At 41.7% G+C, this 21741-nt stretch overlaps 1 protein-coding gene across 3 annotated transcripts in view; it reads right to left on the bottom strand.

The window, feature by feature from the left end:
- Positions 1-21741, bottom strand: part of trappc9 (trafficking protein particle complex subunit 9) — a 182991-nt gene that overhangs the window by 73986 nt on the left and 87264 nt on the right. For all 3 annotated transcript variants that reach the window (XM_076753979.1, XM_076753980.1, XM_076753982.1), the window contains one exon: positions 14059-14169. In XM_076753979.1, the coding sequence (XP_076610094.1) occupies positions 14059-14169 (111 nt within the window). The remainder of the gene's footprint in view (positions 1-14058; positions 14170-21741) is intronic.

Here is a 21741-nt window from a genome sequence, read left to right as displayed (position 1 = left end):
GATGAATGGGTGGATGGGTGGATGGATGGATGGGTAAGTGAGTGGTCCGAATGCACCCAAATTTCTCTCTGTTCAAAAGGGTGAGCTGTGATCAGAGTTCAAATAAATCCTACAAAGACATGCACACATGAAAGCCAGATCAGCAGAAACTCGCAGTTATTCGTGTCACTGCATACCGATGAGGTCTATACTGAGGTCTATATTCATGTCAACGTGTGTCACTTGACGGGGCTTTGCGTTGGCATTTTTGTCAGGTGCAGACAATATCTTTTTTTTTTTTGCTTTCTCGCCAGCGTCTATTTGATATTTTGATGACTCACAATAAGCTTGACTCTAGAGAGCAGTGGTAGAGCAGAGGTGTGGAACAGAGATTTGTGCTTGCTCAGAGCAAGTTGAAAGCGCACAGCATAAGGCACAGTCATGTTCTCTGCGATTTTCTTGGCTGTGCCCTGCATGTTTGAACAGATCCCACCTAAACGTTACTGTTCAGTGAAAAATATTCTGTTTGAATAACTTTGATATAAAACTGACAGAAGTGAGATAACATGCCGCTGTGGTTGGCATGAATATCATGCACTGTCACACACAAACCTGTTTCCCTCATTTTCATCGAGGTAATTTGCTCTATGCAAAGCACAGGACTTTGAAGTTTAAGCTCTTGGTTAAGGTTAAATGCAGAATGAGGAGGATCTGCATCTGCAGACATGGTATCTAGGCAGTGTTCCGCCATGTTTCTTACAAACCTACATGTATTTTCTATTGCAAGTTACTTGAAAATGAACACAAGTCAGAATTGGCAATGATGCAAAGTGAGGATTGTGACTTCTTTATGTATAGATGCCTGCAAGTGGCTCATGGACTCACTAGCATTTAACCACCAACAGCTGTTTGACTCGACCACTCACAGCACCGAACTGCTTCCCACACATCTTCTCCCAAGAGACAACCAATGTCTATGTGCGTAGTTATCACAAACAAACCTCTGATGAAATTTACAGAAATACAAACCAACTGAAACTGAGGATGTCCAGATAACCTCGTCATTTAAGCGAATGAGTCTGGTTTCTTCCCATTACAAATGAACTTGGGAGCCATAACAAACGCACATTAGCAGAGCTTAGCCCATGTGCAGTGCCAGTACAACCAACACCTGCTTGGCTGTTTTATCACTTTCAATTAGTAATGTTTCATTGCTTTTTATGCAATTTACTGATAATACACAGATACAGCTTCAGTCATCATAGAAACACATTCAACACTCATAGCTACGGGCAACATGACATGCGCTGGGACTGCAGGAGAAAACTAGCACACTGGGGGGAACATACAAACTTCCATTTGCTGGATTTGAACCTTTGACCTTCATGTTGTACGATAACGCTGCTTACAACTGAACCAACAGCAGAAAATGATTAAATATTTACAGCAGCTATAGCACGTCTCTTATTTGAACACTGCACAGTGAAACACAGTTCTGCAACACTTGGAAGACATTGCAAAGCTGAGCACCGACTGAAAAGAACAACAAAGCCAATGGACAGGTAATGCTTGTGTGCAGAGAGCTGCAGTTGTGCAATCGACATGACTGTGGTCGACAACTCTTTCATTTTATTTTTCTGCCAAAAAACAACTACAAGCAAACACGACCTGTATCACTAAGTATCACCTTGTCCACCGGGTGTGACTTCTGATACTAAATTGCTAATTACCACCATCCTGCAATAAGCTGTGGCAGAGGGGCCATTTTTTTAATGGCAGTAAAAACACCAGCTTAGGATGAGCCGGTCACAGTGAAATGACCCCTTCCTAATTAAAAGCTGTGTTCCCTCAGACCAAAAGTACATGATAATCACATTAGAGCACACTGGGTCGCTTTTATCTGACCACTGCAAAACCGTGAATCATTTCAAATTTGAGGTCTATAAACTCAACCATGCACACAAAGTAACAGTGAGCTCCGGGCACCTCAGTGCTGTACAGAGGCTCGCTCCGGTTTCTCCAGTCAACTACTGTTGTAGCTACTACTATGCTGCAATTACATGTAAAGGTATTTCACTGATTTGTGTGAGAGATCTTTTAGTTGTCTTGTGAGCAGCTTTTCTCCAGTGTGTGACTGTGCAATGTTTACAGTTTGCATCATGGCCTACACAGCAAAACAGAGGAGCAAATCATTTCCAACCAAGATTTTATCAGAGCCTTTTTGCATCTTTTTATAACAGCCAGAGATTGTGTTATGTCACAGGGGAGAAGCTGAGAGCGAAAAAACCTACAGAGTGTGTGTGTGTGTGTGTGTGTGTGTGTATGTTTTCACGAAGAGGGTTATTTTTACCTCACGTGCAAGAGCTTAAGGGCGGAGATCCACAGAGGCCTGTGCAGAGGCAGGCGAGAGCAACAGTCTATTTTTAGACTGCGGCTGACTCCGTGTAACCCTTTGTACGCAGCGGCTGCAGAGGCAGCGGCTCTCCAGCCATCCACGTCTCGCTCGATATGATGAGGTGCGGTGAAAACGGATGCTTACCGCCAATTACTGTACACGGATAGGTATCGAAGAATGCCTCTGTGCAGACAATCATCTAATGTGCTGGCTGTCATTTAAATTGAGGCTTTGTAGACTATTACTAGGGTTGACAGAGTGAGCTATTACTGTCTGTGCTGCTGAAACCCAGGAGCTCGTTTTGGGGGCATTTTGCCATTATTAGACAGCACAGTATAGAGAGCCAAGAGAGGCAAGATAGAAGGGAATGACATGCAGCAAACGTCCCCAGCTGGACTGGAAGCAGGAATGTTGCAGCTTGTAAATAATACTTTGCTGTAGGTGTTATTGTTAGTGAATTGGGTGATCCGATGACAGCTTAATATCATTTTAAGGTTGATAAAGATACAGGTGACTGGAGAAGGAAATGACTGTTAGTCAGATAAATCTGCTATATCCGTCCACACTGTGTGAATACATGGATCTGGTGGAAACAAGGCACATTTCCAGAATGCCAAAGATATAATAACATGACAACCAAGAGATCTGAGGCAGCTGGATGGTCTGATTCTAGCAATACTGTAGTGTACAGAAGGACATGTGAGTACAAAAAGATCTTGATGTTCTAGCACCTAACTAACCCATCTCCAGACAGCCAATGGGGCTCAAACGCCCCCTAGGGAAGAAATTATTTCAAGAAAATGTGAGGGGGGTTGGGGGGGGGGGAGAAAAATCTCCTGCAGACGATGAGAAAAAATGACAGTGGTGTGAAGCTGAATCCCAGGGAGAGGTCGAGCAGCAGCAGATGTACATCTCAGCAGTCAGCTCTCATCTTTGTCAGAAAACACTGCTCCTGTGCCCTTTCCTCAGCAGACACAAGTGTGTTTTTTTATTAGACACGGTGTTCCTGTAATGAGTGCGTACACTGTTTGGACAGAGCGGGAAAAGGCCACTTTGATTTGCACGTTGTAAAAAAAAAAAAAAAAACAATCAGAGGAGGCTGGGAGTGAAGACGGGATGAGTGACTGCAGATGCATTATGTGCTCCGCCGCCGTAAAAAGTAGCACGAGAAGGGGAAAGGTGGTCACCATGGAAACAAGCATTGTTTGAAAGCTCATGCAATGAGGCGTGTCTGCCCCTGTGCGCACCGATCCGGCAGAGCCAAAAGGCATGGCAGCTGGAGAGGAGACACGCTAAAAATGAGAAACGGCTGCAGCGGTTGCTAACACCCCCCCCACCCCCACCCCCCACAGGAGGTAACACTGAGCTGGTCTGCAATGATAATGGTGGACAGGCAGTGGGAACCAGTTAGTGCCTTGGGGTTGATGTTGTGATGGGGATGTAAACCCCCAAAGGTCTGTTTAAATCTCCTCGGAGTCACAGCTGCGGTGCTGATGCAGAGTGAAGATTGGGAGCAAGCAGGTCTGAGAGAAACCTGCTGCTGGCAGGGAAACAGACACTGGACGACTTTCAAGACTGAAAGCATCCGCACCGCTGAACGACATGTTTATTACAATGAAAAATAACGAGCTTTCAAAGATGATGCTGTGCTTAAAGATTCCCTCCAGACATGTTTGAAGATGTATATAAAACATGAAATAATAATTTGTGTCTGATATGGCTTTTCCCACAAAAAAGTCTTGTTAAAATCTGCTTCTTCTCCCTCATTTAAAATTGCGGAATCTATGAATGTATAATAATATTTCATTTGCAAAGTTACAAGAGTGCAAGAATGTCTCCGACTTTACTGAGAAGTCTGTTCTCAGTGTTTGTCCACTGAAGGCTTCAAGTTTCCACATCACATTTGTATAAGTTTAAAATCACACCGGGATTGGCTTCCAAACTATTTGTGATGTCACACATGACGCTGGGAGGCCCGCCCCTTGAAATTGGATGACTGAATCGTATGTGTGCTGCTCACAACAGCAACATTTCTTTCCACCAACAGTGTTTAGACCTGACTTAAGAACTCCGCTACAGAAACATCAATACTTCCTTCTAAAGAAATACTGTTGTAATACTGTATTCTGTGGTTAAAACAAAATAACAGGAACAGTGTTTCCAGAAAGAGAGGCTGCAGTTAGTTTTTTGGTAATTTTACAGCCGTATTGGCACCTAAAGGAAATTCAATTCTGTCCAATTTCACTGTGGTGGGAGCAGAAATCTAAGAGAGAAAATAGGAATTTTCATAATTTGAGTGAGGTGACCCCTTCAGGGTTTGCAGAATCTGTAACATCTTGACCTTCATCTTTTTAAATCAGCTTTTTTATTGATGTCAGTCCTGTTTCATATGTTTATTTCACTATTTTCTCTTTTTTTTATTTGACTGAGATGTGTTTTATTGTGTTTCATTTTCTGTATGTATTTATTTATGTTGTAGCTCTGAAATGATTCATTTTAATTCTTTCCCACGTAAACCTTTTTTATTATTATTTTGTTTGGAATTGTGCATTACAATTCAAGTTTATCATGATTATTTAAGGCTTATTCTTGACCTTGAAAACTGAAATTTGACAAAAACTGCCACCTGAGCAAACTCCATCGGCTGAAGAACAATGTTAGATGCTGTGAGCACCGAACAAAAGGCTAGCAAACTGGACCTTTAGTTAGAGATTCTGCTCATTTCAGAATAGTAATGAGTAAAATGTGAGAGGCAAAGCGGAGCAACTCGGGAACAAAGGACTAGAAAACAATGGGGCCTCCCCATGAATCCCATAGACCAGATTGTGCGATGAATGCTGCACAGAAATCCCCTGGAACACGGTGATGATGGGTTGAGAGAAATCACATCACCAGGAGGGGACCAAAGATGTTCTCCCACCAGTTATATTTATATAGATAACAGCTAGAGACAAGTGAGTGAGGGCCCTGCTCTTCAATTCTGATAATTAGATATCATTCAAACACTTGCATCAAACCCATCCCGTACAAAAGAATCACACACTAAAGGACTTGACAGACTTGCAGTCAAACCCACGTAATTACAATGCTTAAGAACTTGCTTTATGGAAATGACTTTCCAGCCTGACATTTTGGACAACATTTCTTATTTTCAATTCATATTAATAACAGACACTTTAATGTGCTCCATCTCATCATAATTTGCTCATTAGAACAAAGATTCAGTCGCAGAAAGGTCAGGGCTGTCTGACGCTACACCGGATCGCTCCCTTTTCCTCAAATGAAAGAACATAAAGTATGTGAGGAGAGCGCTGCTAATTTACATGCTGTCTGTGCAAAGCAGTGACCATTTGAGCCTGATCATTTTTCTCAACTCAAGGTGGTTAAAAACAGCCACTGAGGAATAACTGTAGAGTGAATTAGTCATTTCGCCAAAACCAGACTTAGTGTGCATGGAACAGCATACTGATGAATTAATGCATTTTACAGTGTCACTACCAAACCATTTGTGGTCATAAGTTCATCAGTTATCGTATGAAGGACTTTTCCTTTTGCACCGACACACATCATTGTGATGTTTTTCTTAAGAACCATTGTTCCACCCTCCATTAATCACTGCCAATAATGAAATCTACTGAAATATACTTTCTAACAACACAGAAGAGGAGCAATGCACAATATAAACTGCCAGAAAACGTACTGTAGTTTTGGAGCAGTACCTGATTTTGTCATTAGGTGGAGCCTTTGTCTGTTTGTCTATAATGAGCACACACTGAATAAAGAACAATCCCTGCTTGCTGTGCTCTCTGTGGAAGTGGTGAGAGCTAGCTAGTAACTCCCCTGACTGAGCAACCAGTTGTTAGTCGTCGTTGGTGACTTGAACCATCAGGGAAGCTGTCCATGGAAACTGTTTGGAAAAGGGTAGCCAATTTAAAAAAAAAATATATATAAATATATACACACACACTTTGCAGGTGATTGGATGAAGCACCTGTCTATGAGTGTCTCTCACTGGCTATCTTCAACCAATCAGATCAACAAACCATGTGACTGAGTAGGAGAGCGACTTGCGGGAACCAGTTGGGAGACGAGCAAAAACGTCTTTTCAATGAAAAAAGCATTCAGTGCTGTTCTTTGCTCTTTTTTCAGTGAGGAAATTCTCTCCAGTTCTGATATAACTGATGCGACAGCAGCATCTAAGCTAACCTCTTTAGGAGGCACCATTGTTGAAGCCTGGCAAAATGAATTCTTGGCTGGCGTGATCTCGTCATCTCATGAATCCAGCTGCCTCGCAAAGTAATAAACATGAGGTAATACTGAGAAAATCCCAGTTTAGCGAGCTATTAGAAGCTCACACCGATGCCAAACGAGCAGCTTCAACAGACCCAGCTGACAGCTGCTCAATTGGTGCGAGCAGGGGAGCTGCACATCAGACAGTACCACTCCACTTACAGTGCTGATGCTGGGACAAGCAGTTCTTTGCAACATCAAAGCAAAAAGTCGCTAGTTTTCTAAGCAACATACTCCCCCTTCTTGTTAGTGAAATGTTTAAAGTCCAAATTAAATCACATTTAGTCATCCCCTTTTGCCTTTTAAATGCACTGTTAATATTTTCTTTATTATCAAAGGAAGATAAAAAGATGGACAGGCTGGTTTGAGTATTTCAGAAAGTGCTGATCTGCTGGAATTTTCATGCACAAACATCTAGAGGGTGAGCTTGATGGCCAAGGTATGCAGAGGAGCCTCTGAGAACATGCTGAACCTGGAAGCAGATGGGCTACAGCAGCAGAGGGCCACATCTGGTGGTTCTCCTGTTGGCTAAGAACAGGAAACCAAAGCTTAAACTGGCACATGTTCCCCAAAATTGGACAGTAGAAGACTGGAAATATAAATGGTCTGATAAGTATTGATTTCTGCAGCAACAGTCAGATGGTAGGGTCAGAATTTGACATGAAGAGCATGCAGAGATGGATCCATCCTGCCTTGTGTCCACGGTTGGGCTGCTGCTGGTAGAGTAATGCTTTGGTACCCCTTAGTACTAACTGAGCATCATTTAGTCACCAAAGCCTACCTGAAAATTGTTGCTGACCATGTCCATACCTTTATGACTGCAGTCTACCTATCTTTCAATGGCTAATTCGAGCAGGCAAACACAATATGTCACATTGAAATCATCTCAAAATGGATTCTTGAACATGACATTCATGGACATCGTGGATGTGCAGCTAACGAATCTGCTGTCATGTCAATATGGACCAAAATCTCTGAGGAATGTTTCTAGCACATTACACACAGTGGCCAGTGAGTGTATATTCTGGTTAATGTGCTGCAGCTGATCAGCGATTTAGATATCTAGCCTGCAAACTGATGTCAGCTGTCCACCTATGGATGAGAGTTAGAGAAGAAGGAGACTTTAGCAGAAAAGCTAATGTGGCTTGTTCAAAGTCTGCAGCTCTTGTGCAGCAGACTGCCGTCTGGCTGTTAGTCGGTGTGACCATCTGCAGACGTAACTGCTTTATACCAAGATTTGATGGGCTGTGTGGAAACTAGAAAAGATAAACTATAAAAATAGAGGGTGCCATCAAGAAAAACAAACAAACAAAAAAAAATAAGTTGAATGTAAATTTCTCCCTCTGACTCAAAGGAGAGCACATGTGATTCACAGAGCAGTCCCTGGGTTGGTAAAGTTGGCACGTCAGTATTTGTGCATCCCTGAGGACATCTGTTCCACCTGAGTAGGTGTTTTGGCAGCACAACTAGATATACTCAACATACAGCGCTCAACTCACCCCGACCACGTAGCAGAGGCACGCTTGTTACGGTTCATAAAAACAGAAGACTAAAGTCTTTGTTGTTTACTTGGTAACAGTTTTTTTTTAGCATTTTAAGCTACAGCCTTTTTTTTTTAATCATACAAGAAGAAATTGGTTAATTTTAACTGTCGGATCTGCCCAGCATGTTTTGTCTCATCTAATTTATGCCCTCCAGCAAAGTCTGGAAGTTGTGCAGCATTATTTGCTATATTTAATATTTAAAAATGGAGTCAGAGCACTGCAATTATAAGTTGAAATATCATTTTGGTAACAGAACTGATGTATGTTTCATTTCTTGCCCAAATACCCAACTTATTGAGATTTTGTGGTAATTACTGCAGTAGTTTGAAACAGACGTATGATTTCGAACATTGATTGGGAACATTTACAACATTTAGCAATTAAGGAAACTGCCTCATATCTGCAGCCTTATTTTTCACAAAAACAGATGTCTCTTAATGTGAGTTTGCAAAATCCCACTTTGAATATTGTCAAATAACAACAGCACACTAACAAAATGTGGAAGATCTAACCACAAAAGAAAACACAGGTTCACATCCTCTACATGTCCTCTCCTCTCTGTTCTGCTGCTTCAAAGCAAACATGGAAAAAGCTGAAGTTTGGGCATCACTGTGTGGTTTTTGGGGACCTTGTTGGGCTCCAAAACATCAAAGTGATCATTCGCAGTCTGAGGCGCTTCGCTTTTTCTTTCATTGGCCATTAAAGAACCCCATCAAGAGGATAAAGACTTTGTACAGGACACGTCTGTGAATGATATGAGAAGATGAAAGCAGCACTCTGCTACTCACCTGTCCCCAACTCTCCACATGCTGCCTTCATAGGGAGAATACACACTGCACGAACTGAACTTACAGCTCAAACACAACCAATAAGATCTGGCTTTTCAGTTCTGGTATTGAGTAACTGTAAGCTATCACCTGTCACGATCTAAAACTACTTAAATATGGCTGTAACAGGGGATGGAATCAGCTCGCTTCTGCTGTTCTCATCTGGACGCGAGTCTTGAAACTATTAAATCTACTGTTCAAACTGCTATATGTCTCTCCATGCATGAAGGCGTTCTCTCCCTTTTCTATTTGTGTAACCATGAAAAAGCTCAATGGGAACAATTAAAAGTCGTTTGTTGTAGGCGGAAAGTGTGGATGATTGACAGAGTCATTTTTGCGACTGTCGGATTGAAGTCTTAGCTTCAGCAGTCCTGGATGAAGACTCCAGAAAACATCTTGCGCCTGACACCTCATTCATCATAGAGCAGGAAAGAAATATGAAATGACAGGGCCATCTGATGTCGAGAGAGGATGAGCTGAAGAGACAAGCACAATATGGTTGAGCAGACAGAGTTCTACAAGTCTGTGGCCCTGATTCTCTCTGTATGCAAAGTCCTATCCCGCTCTGAATAATCTGTGCTCGCGCTGGGTGTGTGTCAAAGGAAATGATCAGCATGTCGTCAAGACTGAGCGAGGGTTTGTCGAGTGATGCTGCATCCCATTCTCCGCTTCTAAGGGGTATCTACAGAAATATTGTAAAAGAATCAATACGCTGGATCTATGCTAATCTTCTGCTAATGAATTTATGTCTGTCGGGCTTCCAGAGAAGTCTCTATAGGATGGAAGCGCTGGCTGGTGGAGTGAAAGGCAACAGCTGTGTCTACAGGGAATGTCAGTCAAAGGGAGAAAGACATGTAAGTCTATATATACATCTGCAATTGTTACCGGACTTGACATTTTTTGCCTCAGAGGCACATTGTGTCATCCAGTGTCAGTTTCTACAGAAGCAGAGTTTTTCAAATCAATTACACAACTGGTGCATTATCTTCTCTGACCTCTACTTAAGCTCCTATACATAACATTGGCTTTTGATGGTGTCAATGAGAGACGAGTCAAGTCAAGTTTCCGTCGCACTGACAGAAAGTAGCAAAGACAACAATGTTAGAACACTTATATTTCTGTTTTATCTGACTGTATTGAACCATTCACCCAGTCTTGCGTGTGAAATCTGCTTTGGCTCTAGAAAGTGGTGGAAGCAGGATTTTATTGTTGGTGGAAGTAGTTTGTCCAGTGGGGCCCCTCCAAAGGGCTCCAAACATAAAATTTGGACTTGTGAAATGATTAATGGGAGAGACAATAAAGTAGGTGTAGCTACTTTTGCTTTATTGTGAAATTGGCCCTCAAACAGTTATTGAAATGATAATTTTTAATTGCAAGCAGTCAAAGAGATGTGAATCGTGACAAGGAGCCCCATCCAGGCACGACTTTTATTGGAGCAAGTCAAAAGGTAAAAAAGGCTGGTAACCACTGGTTTAATCTTAAACGATGTGTTGTGTTTTCTAAGATTAGCTTTTGTTTTTATGTGGAATCTAAGCCTGAAAAGTACTACAATCTGATAGACTTATGTAGTGGAGGAAAAAGTACAATATTTGCCTCTGAAATGTGGTGTTGTAGAAGCAACATAAAATGTAAATTCTTTGTGACTTAAGGTTTGTTTTGTGGTTCTTTTTGAAGATATCTACAATTACTGAAAAGAGCAGAGTCTAATGTATGACTGCATATATTATATGTTGATATTCATGCAACCTTTGATAGTACTTACAGTCTGACAAAGCTTTACATAGTGCCACTGTTCCTCAGGCAGAACAGTGGGTGGTAAATGGATAACCAGCATGGGACCTTGAGATCAAAATCTCTTTCAAAAGACTCCTGAAAATGATAAAATGACAGCACATTTGTGCTTTTCTTTGGCAAGCACTCATTTATTCTCTGGTATGATTTGTTCATTTAATAAAATACTTGTGGAAAAGGAAAAAAAAACAACATAAAAAAACACCTCTCTGCTCAGATATACTGAAGAAGCAGGCAAAAAAAACAGCAGAGCAAAGAGAGAAGTGTGGTTCACCTAACCGGCAGTCATTAAGCAGCGCTTCCACTGCGGGTACGATACCACTTACACTAACTCAAAGTCTGACCTGGCTGTACAGTGTTTACGGCTGAGAAAACAGCCACTCTAATTTTAAAAGACAAGAATACATAACCAGCATGGGTGATATTACACTGGCACCGACAGTGTGGAAAATGTAGCCTGCGCAGCTGCAAGCTGCAATTGCACATACTGTCTATTGTTTATATTTATTTATCATCTGCAACTTGCACAATTTCTGTCTGGTATATAGTTTATAGCTCTGGCTCACTCTCTTAGGAACAACTGTAAATACTTGTTTATATACTTTGTTATATTGTAATTTCGTTATATTATTATAATATTATAATACATATTATATAACTAGATATTTAGCTATACTTAGTTATATTTTTAACAAATGCTGTTAGTCTAGTTTATATATTTTGTTATATTTTTAAGTGTTTGTTGTATATACTTTGTGTTTGCCTGTATGTTTAAACTGCTGCTGCAACAGAATAATTTCCCAAATTTGGATCTATAAAAAAACAGTCTAAGTCTAAGCTGCTCTTCACTATTAATCTACACCAACACCACACCTTTACTGGAAGTCGAGCTACACTATGTTCCTCAAGCATGAAACACTGACGCCATTTCACCTAAAAAGACATCGACTGCCAAATAATAAAGTAAACCAAATCATTCATCAAGTTATTAATCTTAATATCAGAAACTCCAGTGTAGTTTCAGAAATGAAACAGATGAATAAAATGCACTCAATTAAATTCCACAGTTAGAAATAAAAAAAGGTTTAGTTTAAGTTTAAATACACATCTTTTACCTGGATTCTCTCTCTACTGACTCGGTTTGATTTAATATCATTTTTGTTGATTATAGAAATAGAAAATGTCAACAGAAAACACAACAATGAAGCATTTAGTCACGCTACCCGACAACTAGGCTATGGGACCCTCGCACTGCTGGGAAATGTAGTTCAAGTGAGACAATGTACATAAATACATGTAATGTAACACTGAATTCACTGCATTAAAAAAGAGAAGCTGTCATTGTACCGATACTAGCCTTCAGTGTGGTTAGCATCGTTTCATTATCATGAAATCAGCCGTGACTTCTTTTAACATGTACGGTATTAAAAGATACACAGTAAGTTTACATCATCAGCTCCAAACAGAGCGGTCTGTGAGAGTGTTAACGGTCACAGTCACAAGTCTGCTCGCACGCTGGCCATGTTTTGATACGTAATTACAGAAGCTGAGTGAACTCACAGAAGAACATTTATTCAACTCATTATTATTATTAAGTCGAAAACACTCTTGATTAGCAGACTGAAGTGATTTGAAGATAAAAACTCTAAGTTTTGCATTGAATTAATTTACTTCATAAACATTTATATTTACATTACGTTAATGAGAAAAGATTAACTGACTCCACTAAAGTCTTGCGTGGTGTTTCACAGCCCATATAGTGCTCACAAATTCAACTTTTATTTGTATTTCTTCTTTCAAATGTTATATCGTCTCACATAATCGCAGCATCACTCCTCCCTGACACTACAAACTAACATTTACTCTGCATTAAAACATAAACAATCATGCTGCTTGATTGTTGTTTTGTTGTTCTCCCAGTTTAGCAATGATGACACCCTTGCACCCAGCCAATTCATTATAATACAAGGCGAAATAAAACAGTATCGCTCAAAGCTCTGTTTTCAGAGACTTCTGAAGTTATCCTTTTTGAGGAAAATAGCAGGTAAAAAAAAAAAGCGCTGGTAAGCTTATCTTAGCGGCTCATTTCTGCACAGGAAAGATTATTTGGTGCGAGTTGAGTGATGAGCTGTTTGGCTCTGTCTGAAAAGATCCCTTTCCACCCCCTAATTCCCCTCAAATAATAACATCCCACCCCTGTGGAGAAAGGCCTATGAGTCACCAACAGTGTACCTCTGCTTGTGGCGAAGGATGCACTGGAGAGACAGCGCAGACAGGAATCATAATTTGCCATTTTCCAGTGAAACGACAGGCGGGGGGAGAGAGAGAGAGGCTGAGGTACTCTACAGAAGTGGTAAGAGAGTGTGACGATGTGTGTGCAGGTATATCCATATGTCAGGGGAAAGAGAAAAACAGGAGGGACGCATTAGGGAATGACGAGTTTGGGACTATAAAAACCAAATCTTTTTTTTTTTTTTTTTTTTTTGTCTGATACAACTTTAGGATTTCCTCCAGATTTTTTATTCTTTAGGACACTCAAATTGAAACCCAGATGAATAGACTTCTTTCAGGTGAATCAGCAGCGTCTTACGGGACTGTGAAGAAGCCCTGAAGCTGACAAAAGAAAGATGTCGGGGGCAATAACTGTCCAATTTTCAATTTGCCAGATGTAGCAAGACCACGTTTCGGCCTCTTTTAGAGCAGATATGTTTACACACTTGCATGGTCGGGTGTAAACAAAGATGATGCTTGTAAATCAGTAATTTCAATGCTGGGATGAATTTCATCCTAGTGAGAAATAGTACTGGAAAGGCTCAAAAGTCATTTAATATTTAGCACCTGATGATACCCAGGTCCAATGTGATGTTTGGAGAAACATGACAGAGCTGCATCACAGCGCATAAAGAAGGCCTAACTTAACATTCTGTAGACATTCAGACATGCTGTATTTATAGCAACATCGTGGCTTTGCTTTAGGCTTTTCTGTAATATTTTAGTATCTGTGTTTAGTATTTTATATCTTTATATTTAAAAAGAAGTAAATAGAAGAGGTAACATTGGCCTGCTAAGATCCACATGGTGGTTAGTAGGATGTCAATACATAAAGATTCAAGGTTAACTAGCAGTTCAGAACTAAACACACTTAAGACCTGGACGACATCTTGCTATGAGTCATCACTATATGGTAGGACTGTATCTGTCTGTATGTAGGTAAGAGAAACCGTCCACTCACCTCTGGCACTCACTAGCATGGAGAACCAGGTCCTGGTTGTTCTTGGCGTTGACGGTGAGCTCATGCTCTGTTGGGTTGAAGATGTCGAGCAGTAGATGACACTGTCGGGTGCTGTGGACAGACACAAAGACTGAGTGTGGAACCAGAATCTCTCAAATCAGAGTACATAACAGACAGTGGTAGTTCTGTTTTCACAGGCTCATTGTGAGCGACGGCCCTGTGCATCATTTTTGACAAGGATTTCTTCTACATCACACACATTCACTCATCACAAAAAGCCTACAATCACTTGTGTTCGATGGCGAGACTCTGCTGCCCGTGTAACTTATGCATAAAGACTTCTTAATGTGTATGTGAGCTTATACTTTATGCATGAGGTTACAATTACTTTCTAAAAATACACGGCCACATACACGCACACGGCAAATGCATGAGATCAAGAGAAGACGGGGTGTGAAGTACTCATCAGTCCTTGTCATAACATCAAAGGTGGCGGTGCTTTCATGGAGCAGACCATCTCCACATCATCCCGCACCTGCTTTTCTCATGCAGATCATAAGAGGGCCAATTTGTGATTTAGATCAAGACAGGAGACATGATGCTGGGATTTTCAAAGAGTTAATTTTAACCCCCAAGTAGGTGTTTTTTTTTTTTTTTCCTCCAGTAATGACAGATGAAAGGAATGGATAGCTCAGAAACAGAGAGCAGACTTTCCACTGCAGCCTGTGTCCTGTTACATTAATAGTTTCTGGAAGGGTACAGGAGGAATGTTCACATGGGGGGGCTCTGGCCTCTGGGATGTATATGGCCTGCATGGCTCGTGAGGCAATTCATAAAGACAAAAAAAGCAATTACTTTTTTCAGTGAAAAAGAAAATAACATAAAATAAGTCCCTGTTGGCAACACACTCACACTCACACACACACACACACACACACAGAGCTTTGATATCACGTCAGTGCATCATGGCCACTGTCGACAAAATGTAAGTAGTTGGGGAGTGTTGTTATTACGTTAACTTGTGATGACGAACAAGCAGTAATGAAAAAAGACCAGTCTCAAGAGACACTACAGGTCTAAAACATGCTAAACTGGACGAGCTGCAAGGACAAATGCGCTTGGATAAAGCTCTTCGGCAGAGTTTGGATGCCCATCATGCAGCTTTCACAGACCACATTCTGACAGAGACAGTGTTCTGCAGGTGAGTTTTGTGGTGAGCGAGCTAACAGCTAAGAAGCTGAAACCTCATTCAGAAGGAGAGTTTGTGAAGGAGTCACAAAGTGTCAGTTTGTCTGGAATCATTCATAGAGATGAAGGAAAAGCTGACGTGGAAACTCAATGATAGCAAGCGTCTGTGTGATTGGACCTTCATGGTGGACATTAACAAGTCATCAGACAAGACATCATCATCATCATCGTCACTACCATCTGACATCAAACGCAAAAGAGAAACAATTCCAGCCACCGCCGAGGTTGGTGTGATGTATGTCTTCAATAACTTAGCATGGCCAGGCATAATAACCTTCTCAGGTGCTGCCCAACAGCCAGCGACCCCTCTTGAGGAATGTTGTAAAAATTGAAATGGGTCTTGACAGAACAAAGTTCCTCACTCCTGGTTTACATTTTACGCATAATATCCACACTTCGTTTTGAAGAGTTGCCTTCACAGGGTTTGGCTTTAAATCCAAAGATACAAACATGCCTCACTCTCTGCAGGAGACACACTTTCTTGAAAAAGATAGATAATGTGTCCAATTAGTAACAGCACCTGTGCTCATGCCTAATTATGAATATATCAACACATACATATTCTTAAATGGGTATGAACGTATATGAAATAAAAAGCAGAGAGGGGTATGTATGAATAGTAAAGCAATGCATCAGCATAGTAACAGAGCCTCACTGGGAAAAGCCATATTCCATATCAACACTCGGATTAGCTGTTATTAAGTTTACAAAGATTACTCTGACTAATACATCCATAATTTATAATGACACATTTTATAGACAATCTCTGGTTGTCTTCTGTGTCACAGCTCACAGACTAAAGGAGGGATCTGTGGAACGCTCCATGATAAGTGGACTCAAACCGCAAAAGCTAAGAAAACATGTCCTTTGCACAAATGAAATGAAGCCCATCACCCATCATCTTCCCTCCAGGTCACACCAAGCCCCCCCCTCCTCTCAGCCAGCGTCTTGCCTCTTAAATCTCAGGGTTAATGGAGGCTTAAGCTGAGCTTGCCCAAGTCGCTAATAAACTGCTGCGACAATTAAAGGAGCATATTTTTTAAGGCCTACCCATGTTTCTTTAATTGTCTCGTTGTCTTTGTTGTTGGATGTGATTAACGCGCTGAGTGGGGTGAGGCACTGATTTATAAGCCAGGCCGTTCAGCTGAGGTGATCAATCAGACCTCCCGGTTAGGAAACACAGGCTCACTGCTCAAGCACGAAGTACCTGAGATAAACTGAGAGAAAAGAGGCAGGGATACAGCCACAGACATGCACCTTTTGATAAGCCCCAGCACAGCGTGAGCCTGAAAGGATGCTGAAAAGTGGTGGGCAACTTCATTCAAGAACTGTTGCTGCTGAGACTGCTACAGAACGTCTGTAGACAAAAGCTGAAGATTATGTTTTTGAACTAGAGGGAACTGAATCACAACACTGAATCATTTTGATAAGTATTCTGCTGAGCTACTACCCAGGGCACCGAGATCTAAGCTAAATAAATAATTCAAAACCGCCAATAGGGTTTCAACCTACTTGTCTCCATTTCAGTCTGTGAATTTTTAAATTCCTATTTAAGAGCAGGGCGAGGCGGAGAGGGAGCAAAGTTATCCCCCGAGTTTCTCAGTGAACACATATCGAACGTGCGTCGTCGCTCATGGCAAGCAAATCATCCATCAATAAAACAGCAATACTTTTGCCTTGGGTGCGTTTAATGAAGCCCAAAAGAACACATGTGCTGCATGTTTTAGAACATACATGTCCCTGGAAGTGTGTGAGCAGAGATGTTTTCATGCTGTCACCACCACGTACAGCTGAGTCAAGGATCTAAATGAACTTCAATGGTGACGGTTTACTATAGACCATTTCCAGTGGAGGACCAAAGTTGGGGAAATAGCGAGTTCATGAATGCCACCGCCTATTTCTGAGAACTGGACCACACTAACAAATGAAGCATGAGGTCAGCGTTTTGCTATTATTGATTTGAAGAGGATCCTGATGCAGTGGAGTCACTCTCAAAGCCTGGTGCCACACATTTCTATGGCAAGACCACAAAGCACAAAACAGACACTTGCCAGGGCCACAGTCTGATCATCTTTGTTCCTACATCAACAATACAGAGCACACTGAGCCACTGACACTGACCGCGCATTAGCTGGGACTGGGGACACTGTAATTGTGAGGTAGTGGGTGGGAAAAATGGAACACACAGTGGGAGGAGGCAAAAAGGCAAAGATCAATGGCGCTGGGCCCACATCCTCAGTCAATTCTGTAAATCTGCTATCAATAAGGGCTGATGTTGCAGCTCTACTCTGGCACAAAACCGTGACATATTCCCCGCACACAAAGTGTAATGGCCTTAATTAGCCTGGTTGGATTTAGAGTACTGCCAATGATGGGCTATTTTTAGCCACGGGAGCCAATAAGGGACCGTTGACTCTACTTTTATGTCCACATTTGAAGATTTAATAACAAGTGAACATTGGCTAAAAACGTAATTGCTGGCTTGTCAGCATGCGCACGTTGTCAAATGATGAATTAAAATCAAATCATGAATTGTACCCACTAAAGGGGCAGTTCACCCAAAAGCATATTTACTCTCTGCGCCTGTTTTAAGATGTTTGTCTCTGAGATTTCTGCTTCCACCCTGAAACAATGGAGGTGAGTGAAGGATGTGATGTGAAATGATTTCACTGGGCTAAAAAAAAATGGTCTGAAAACTGTTTACAGTGACATCTGTTAGCTGAAGGCGGCAGAACAGCAGAGGCTTCCCTTCATATAGGAGCCGCGAAGTGTTAGAATTACTCACAATGCTATAGATGATGCACAGGATCGGTTCATGTCCCCCGATAGAGCTATGCATTCTCCACAGCAACACAGTGTTGAGCAAATGGGATTTTAACAGGTCCCTGTAAAGTATGGATCACTGAGTATTTCACACGTCCTGGCTTTCAGCTGCCCCCTTTAAGAGATCTGTCACCTGACATACGGCCAAATGTGAGAAAGCAGGAAGAAAGAAAATAAGGTCTGCGCGATATAAGAGGTAGAAAATGTAGACTGAGGCAAAAGAGAGCAACAGAGGAGGGCAGGGCGACGGCAAACAGAGATATGGGGCGAAGTAATGAAAGAAGTCATGAGAGACACAATAGAAGAGAGGCAGGAAAGGAAGAAACTGAGATGGAAAAGAACGGACAGAGGAGCTGAGAAACAGCGAGAGGGGGGAGAGAAGAGAGAGAGAGCATCGGAAGAAACAGTAGAAAGAAAGTCTGTGAGGAAAGTCAGAGAGGTAAATGAGATACAGGGGTTACAATGTAATGCAATCACAGAAGCCCTGTAAGAAATCCTTCATACCTGCAACTGAAACTGCTTTTTTTTAGAGAGGTGGTGATTACTGTGGGCATTTAAAGGCCTTTCTTTGTGATGCTGTAGTGGATTATACTGTTGTATTATGCAGGGAGATGTATCTAGGGCTGGGTGATATAACCAAAACAATAAAATCCAGATTTTTTTTTTTTAAGCTTCTGGATGATGATTCACAAGTTCAATCTTTTTCCCCCCCTGCAAAATGTAGGAAGACTAAAACACGATTTAAAATCCTTTTTTTAAGGACTTCATGTACAAGACAGTTGAGTCACTCAGACACAGCAGAAAAGTCAGATCACTCATGCGTGCTGTTTGAGCTTCCTGACGAGTCAGTCTAACCGCAGCTACTCAGTCCAGACGGGCTGAACAAAGTAGGATCAGCGCCCTGTTCTGTCCACTCAGGTGGCTTCATGTACTGTCATCATAATGTCTCATCAACACACACAAAAACCTCTTCACTCTTTACGTCCCTTAGATCGCTGGATTGACTATGTGACAGCAAGCCTCCCAGAGCTGGGACACACCTGGAAGTGGCGAGATCGTGAGGTGGCAGTTAGCAAGCCAGCTGAGCTTCCACAGCTTCACCCATTCTGCGAGGACACACCAGTGACTCTCTGTGTGCCATTTCCTGGTCTCACTGCGCACTAACTGCACAGTGACAGATGGACGGAAAGACTAACATGTAGAGAGAGCAGGACAGAGACGGATAGAGGGACCGCACAGCGGCTCCATCTTTGCGAAGCTGTATTTCCTTGAGCTGCAGTGAGGTTTTCTTTTTTCTTAGCCTGCACCTGTTGGATGTTTTAGTGACTTGCCACGAAACACAGTTGGAGGAAAACGCAGGCAAGATGTCATTGGCAATATGGCAGCGCAACTGGAATTTTGGTGCAGTGATGAACTTCATTCTATGACAGCTGCCGGCTCAGGGCAGGTCAACAGTGTACCCGGCCCCCCGTTATTTAGGGTTTGTTTGAGCGCTTCAGTCTCACCATGCATTCGTTAACCAGCAGATACGTCTAATTGAGCTGACAAAAATAAGTTCAACTGATTATGGCAAATGAATATTGAGTTCTACCGGCATCTATTATCCCCAACAGCTGGCCTCCCTAACAGCTGATTAACTCCCTACACAACCATCTGAAGGTGGCAGATACACGGTCCTTCTGCAGTTACTACCTGGAGTGCTGCACTTTGTCAAAGTCTGATTATACACATCAAATCCACTGGTTACCTGGATTAAATCTCACACAGCCAGCACCAGGCTGCCGCTGAATGACGACACAAACGACTGCCATCCTTGAGACCCACCTGCTCCCACATTTATCATCATTCTCGTTCACAGTTAAAGGAAAATTTCTCAAATGAACCACGTAATGTGGTACAGCAAAGTAACTGCTGTTTGTTCAACTGTGTTGGCTAAATTTCATAACGATGTGACCACAATAAAATCCACAATTTGCTGATCATAAACAGGGTTATGAAGGGCACTTATCAGCTCATGCGACCTGTGGAGGCTGAACTGAAAAGAGACCATCTGCACCATGCATTTGCACTTTGCCCTCTGCACCTCCATACAAGGATATAAGATTCCTCATGGGAGACGCAGTATGTCACAGCTGGGAGAGCAGTTCTTTTAAAAGGGGATGACAGGAGCCAGGGTGATTGGCCGTGAGTCTTAAACAGGGCCTTAAAATGATGCAGTGGAGAAAAAAAAAATGAAAAAAGCCTTTAAAAGACCAGATGTGTCCACTAAAAGTGCACAGAGCACAAAACATTGACTGAAGAGTCAATCTCTACATGAATCTAAAATAGGACTACAACAAAGATAAAGAAAGAAGAAAATAAGAGGGTAAGGGAGGAAAAATTTGAGAGAGAAAGGAAGGAAGAGCAGAAGAATGGTGCCGCAGGGAGTTAAGAAAAGAAAGAGAGACGAGGAAGTAAATGTATGTAGTGTTTGTACACAGAGAGAGACATGGCTGGACAGATCCACCTGCATGTGAGAGGATAGATACAGCAGGTGGAGAGGGAGGGAGCAAAAGACAGAGAAACACAAACACAGTCTGAAAGGACACGTTTCTGTATTACTGAGCAATTTCATCCAACCACTTCCAAATTCTCTTTTAACTCAGAGCCAAGAAGAAATTCAATAGTACTTATCTCAAAAAGTAAAGTGTGTTTAACGTCTTACTTTAATGTCCGTCTCTCCGGGGGGGAAATTCAAAGGAGATGTGAGTAAATAATGTATGAATCTGTGTGTCACTCTGAAATCTGGATGCGTGAATGAGTGTGATTAAGTTCCCAATGCGTGTTTGAGTGCTGAGGTCATCTCATACCTAAACCATGTGGAGATAACGTCAATACCAATGTCTGATGCATACAAGCACGCACGCACACATGTACGCACGCAAGCAGACACACACACAAAACCGTGGCTTGAAGCACTTTTTGTCCTTGAACTTCATTTCAATGCAGGCTGCCCTGAAAACAACTTTCTCCACATTTCAGCATTGTCTGGGGTTAAGGGATTTTTTTCCACAGATGTCACTGCTGGCAGGATTACAGGCAGGTACGGCTGAAAATTCTTCAGCAGTAGTTGATGCAATACCCGAGTTTTGATACCAAGCCAAACATTTTGAGTACTTTGAGAAATGTAAACACGTCTTCCTAAAAGACACTTTGGTTCATCTCCACTTATTTCATTTAACAAACGAAGGCAGATAAATGTTGTTCACACACAAGCAGCTAAACAAGAACCTCACCTTAATAAAAGAGCAGAACATTGGTAAAATGACCATAAAATTGTCTTTTTGAACTGTCTGATGTAACAACTGGAGAAAAGTATTTGTTTAAAGAATTTCATGACTTGGACATATTAGCCCAACATCATAATTATATGCTAAGGCGCTGGTTAACTTGCTCCATATGTTTTTAGACAGGTTATCCTACTTCAAGATAACTGACCACTGATGTGGGCCTATAAGAAAGGTCACCAAAAGCGACATAAATAAACTTTACTGGACTTAAGATTACCTGCAGGCACTCTCCTTAAACATTTCCTAGGTCTCAATTTCAGCACATTTCAAATGTTGAGATTTG

Source organism: Chaetodon auriga, chromosome 17 (genome assembly GCF_051107435.1).
Source record: "Chaetodon auriga isolate fChaAug3 chromosome 17, fChaAug3.hap1, whole genome shotgun sequence".
In the NCBI taxonomy this organism is placed as follows: Eukaryota; Metazoa; Chordata; class Actinopteri; order Chaetodontiformes; family Chaetodontidae; genus Chaetodon; species Chaetodon auriga.
Note: the sequence above shows the minus strand (reverse complement) of the source record. Positions and strands in the feature narration are given on the sequence as shown.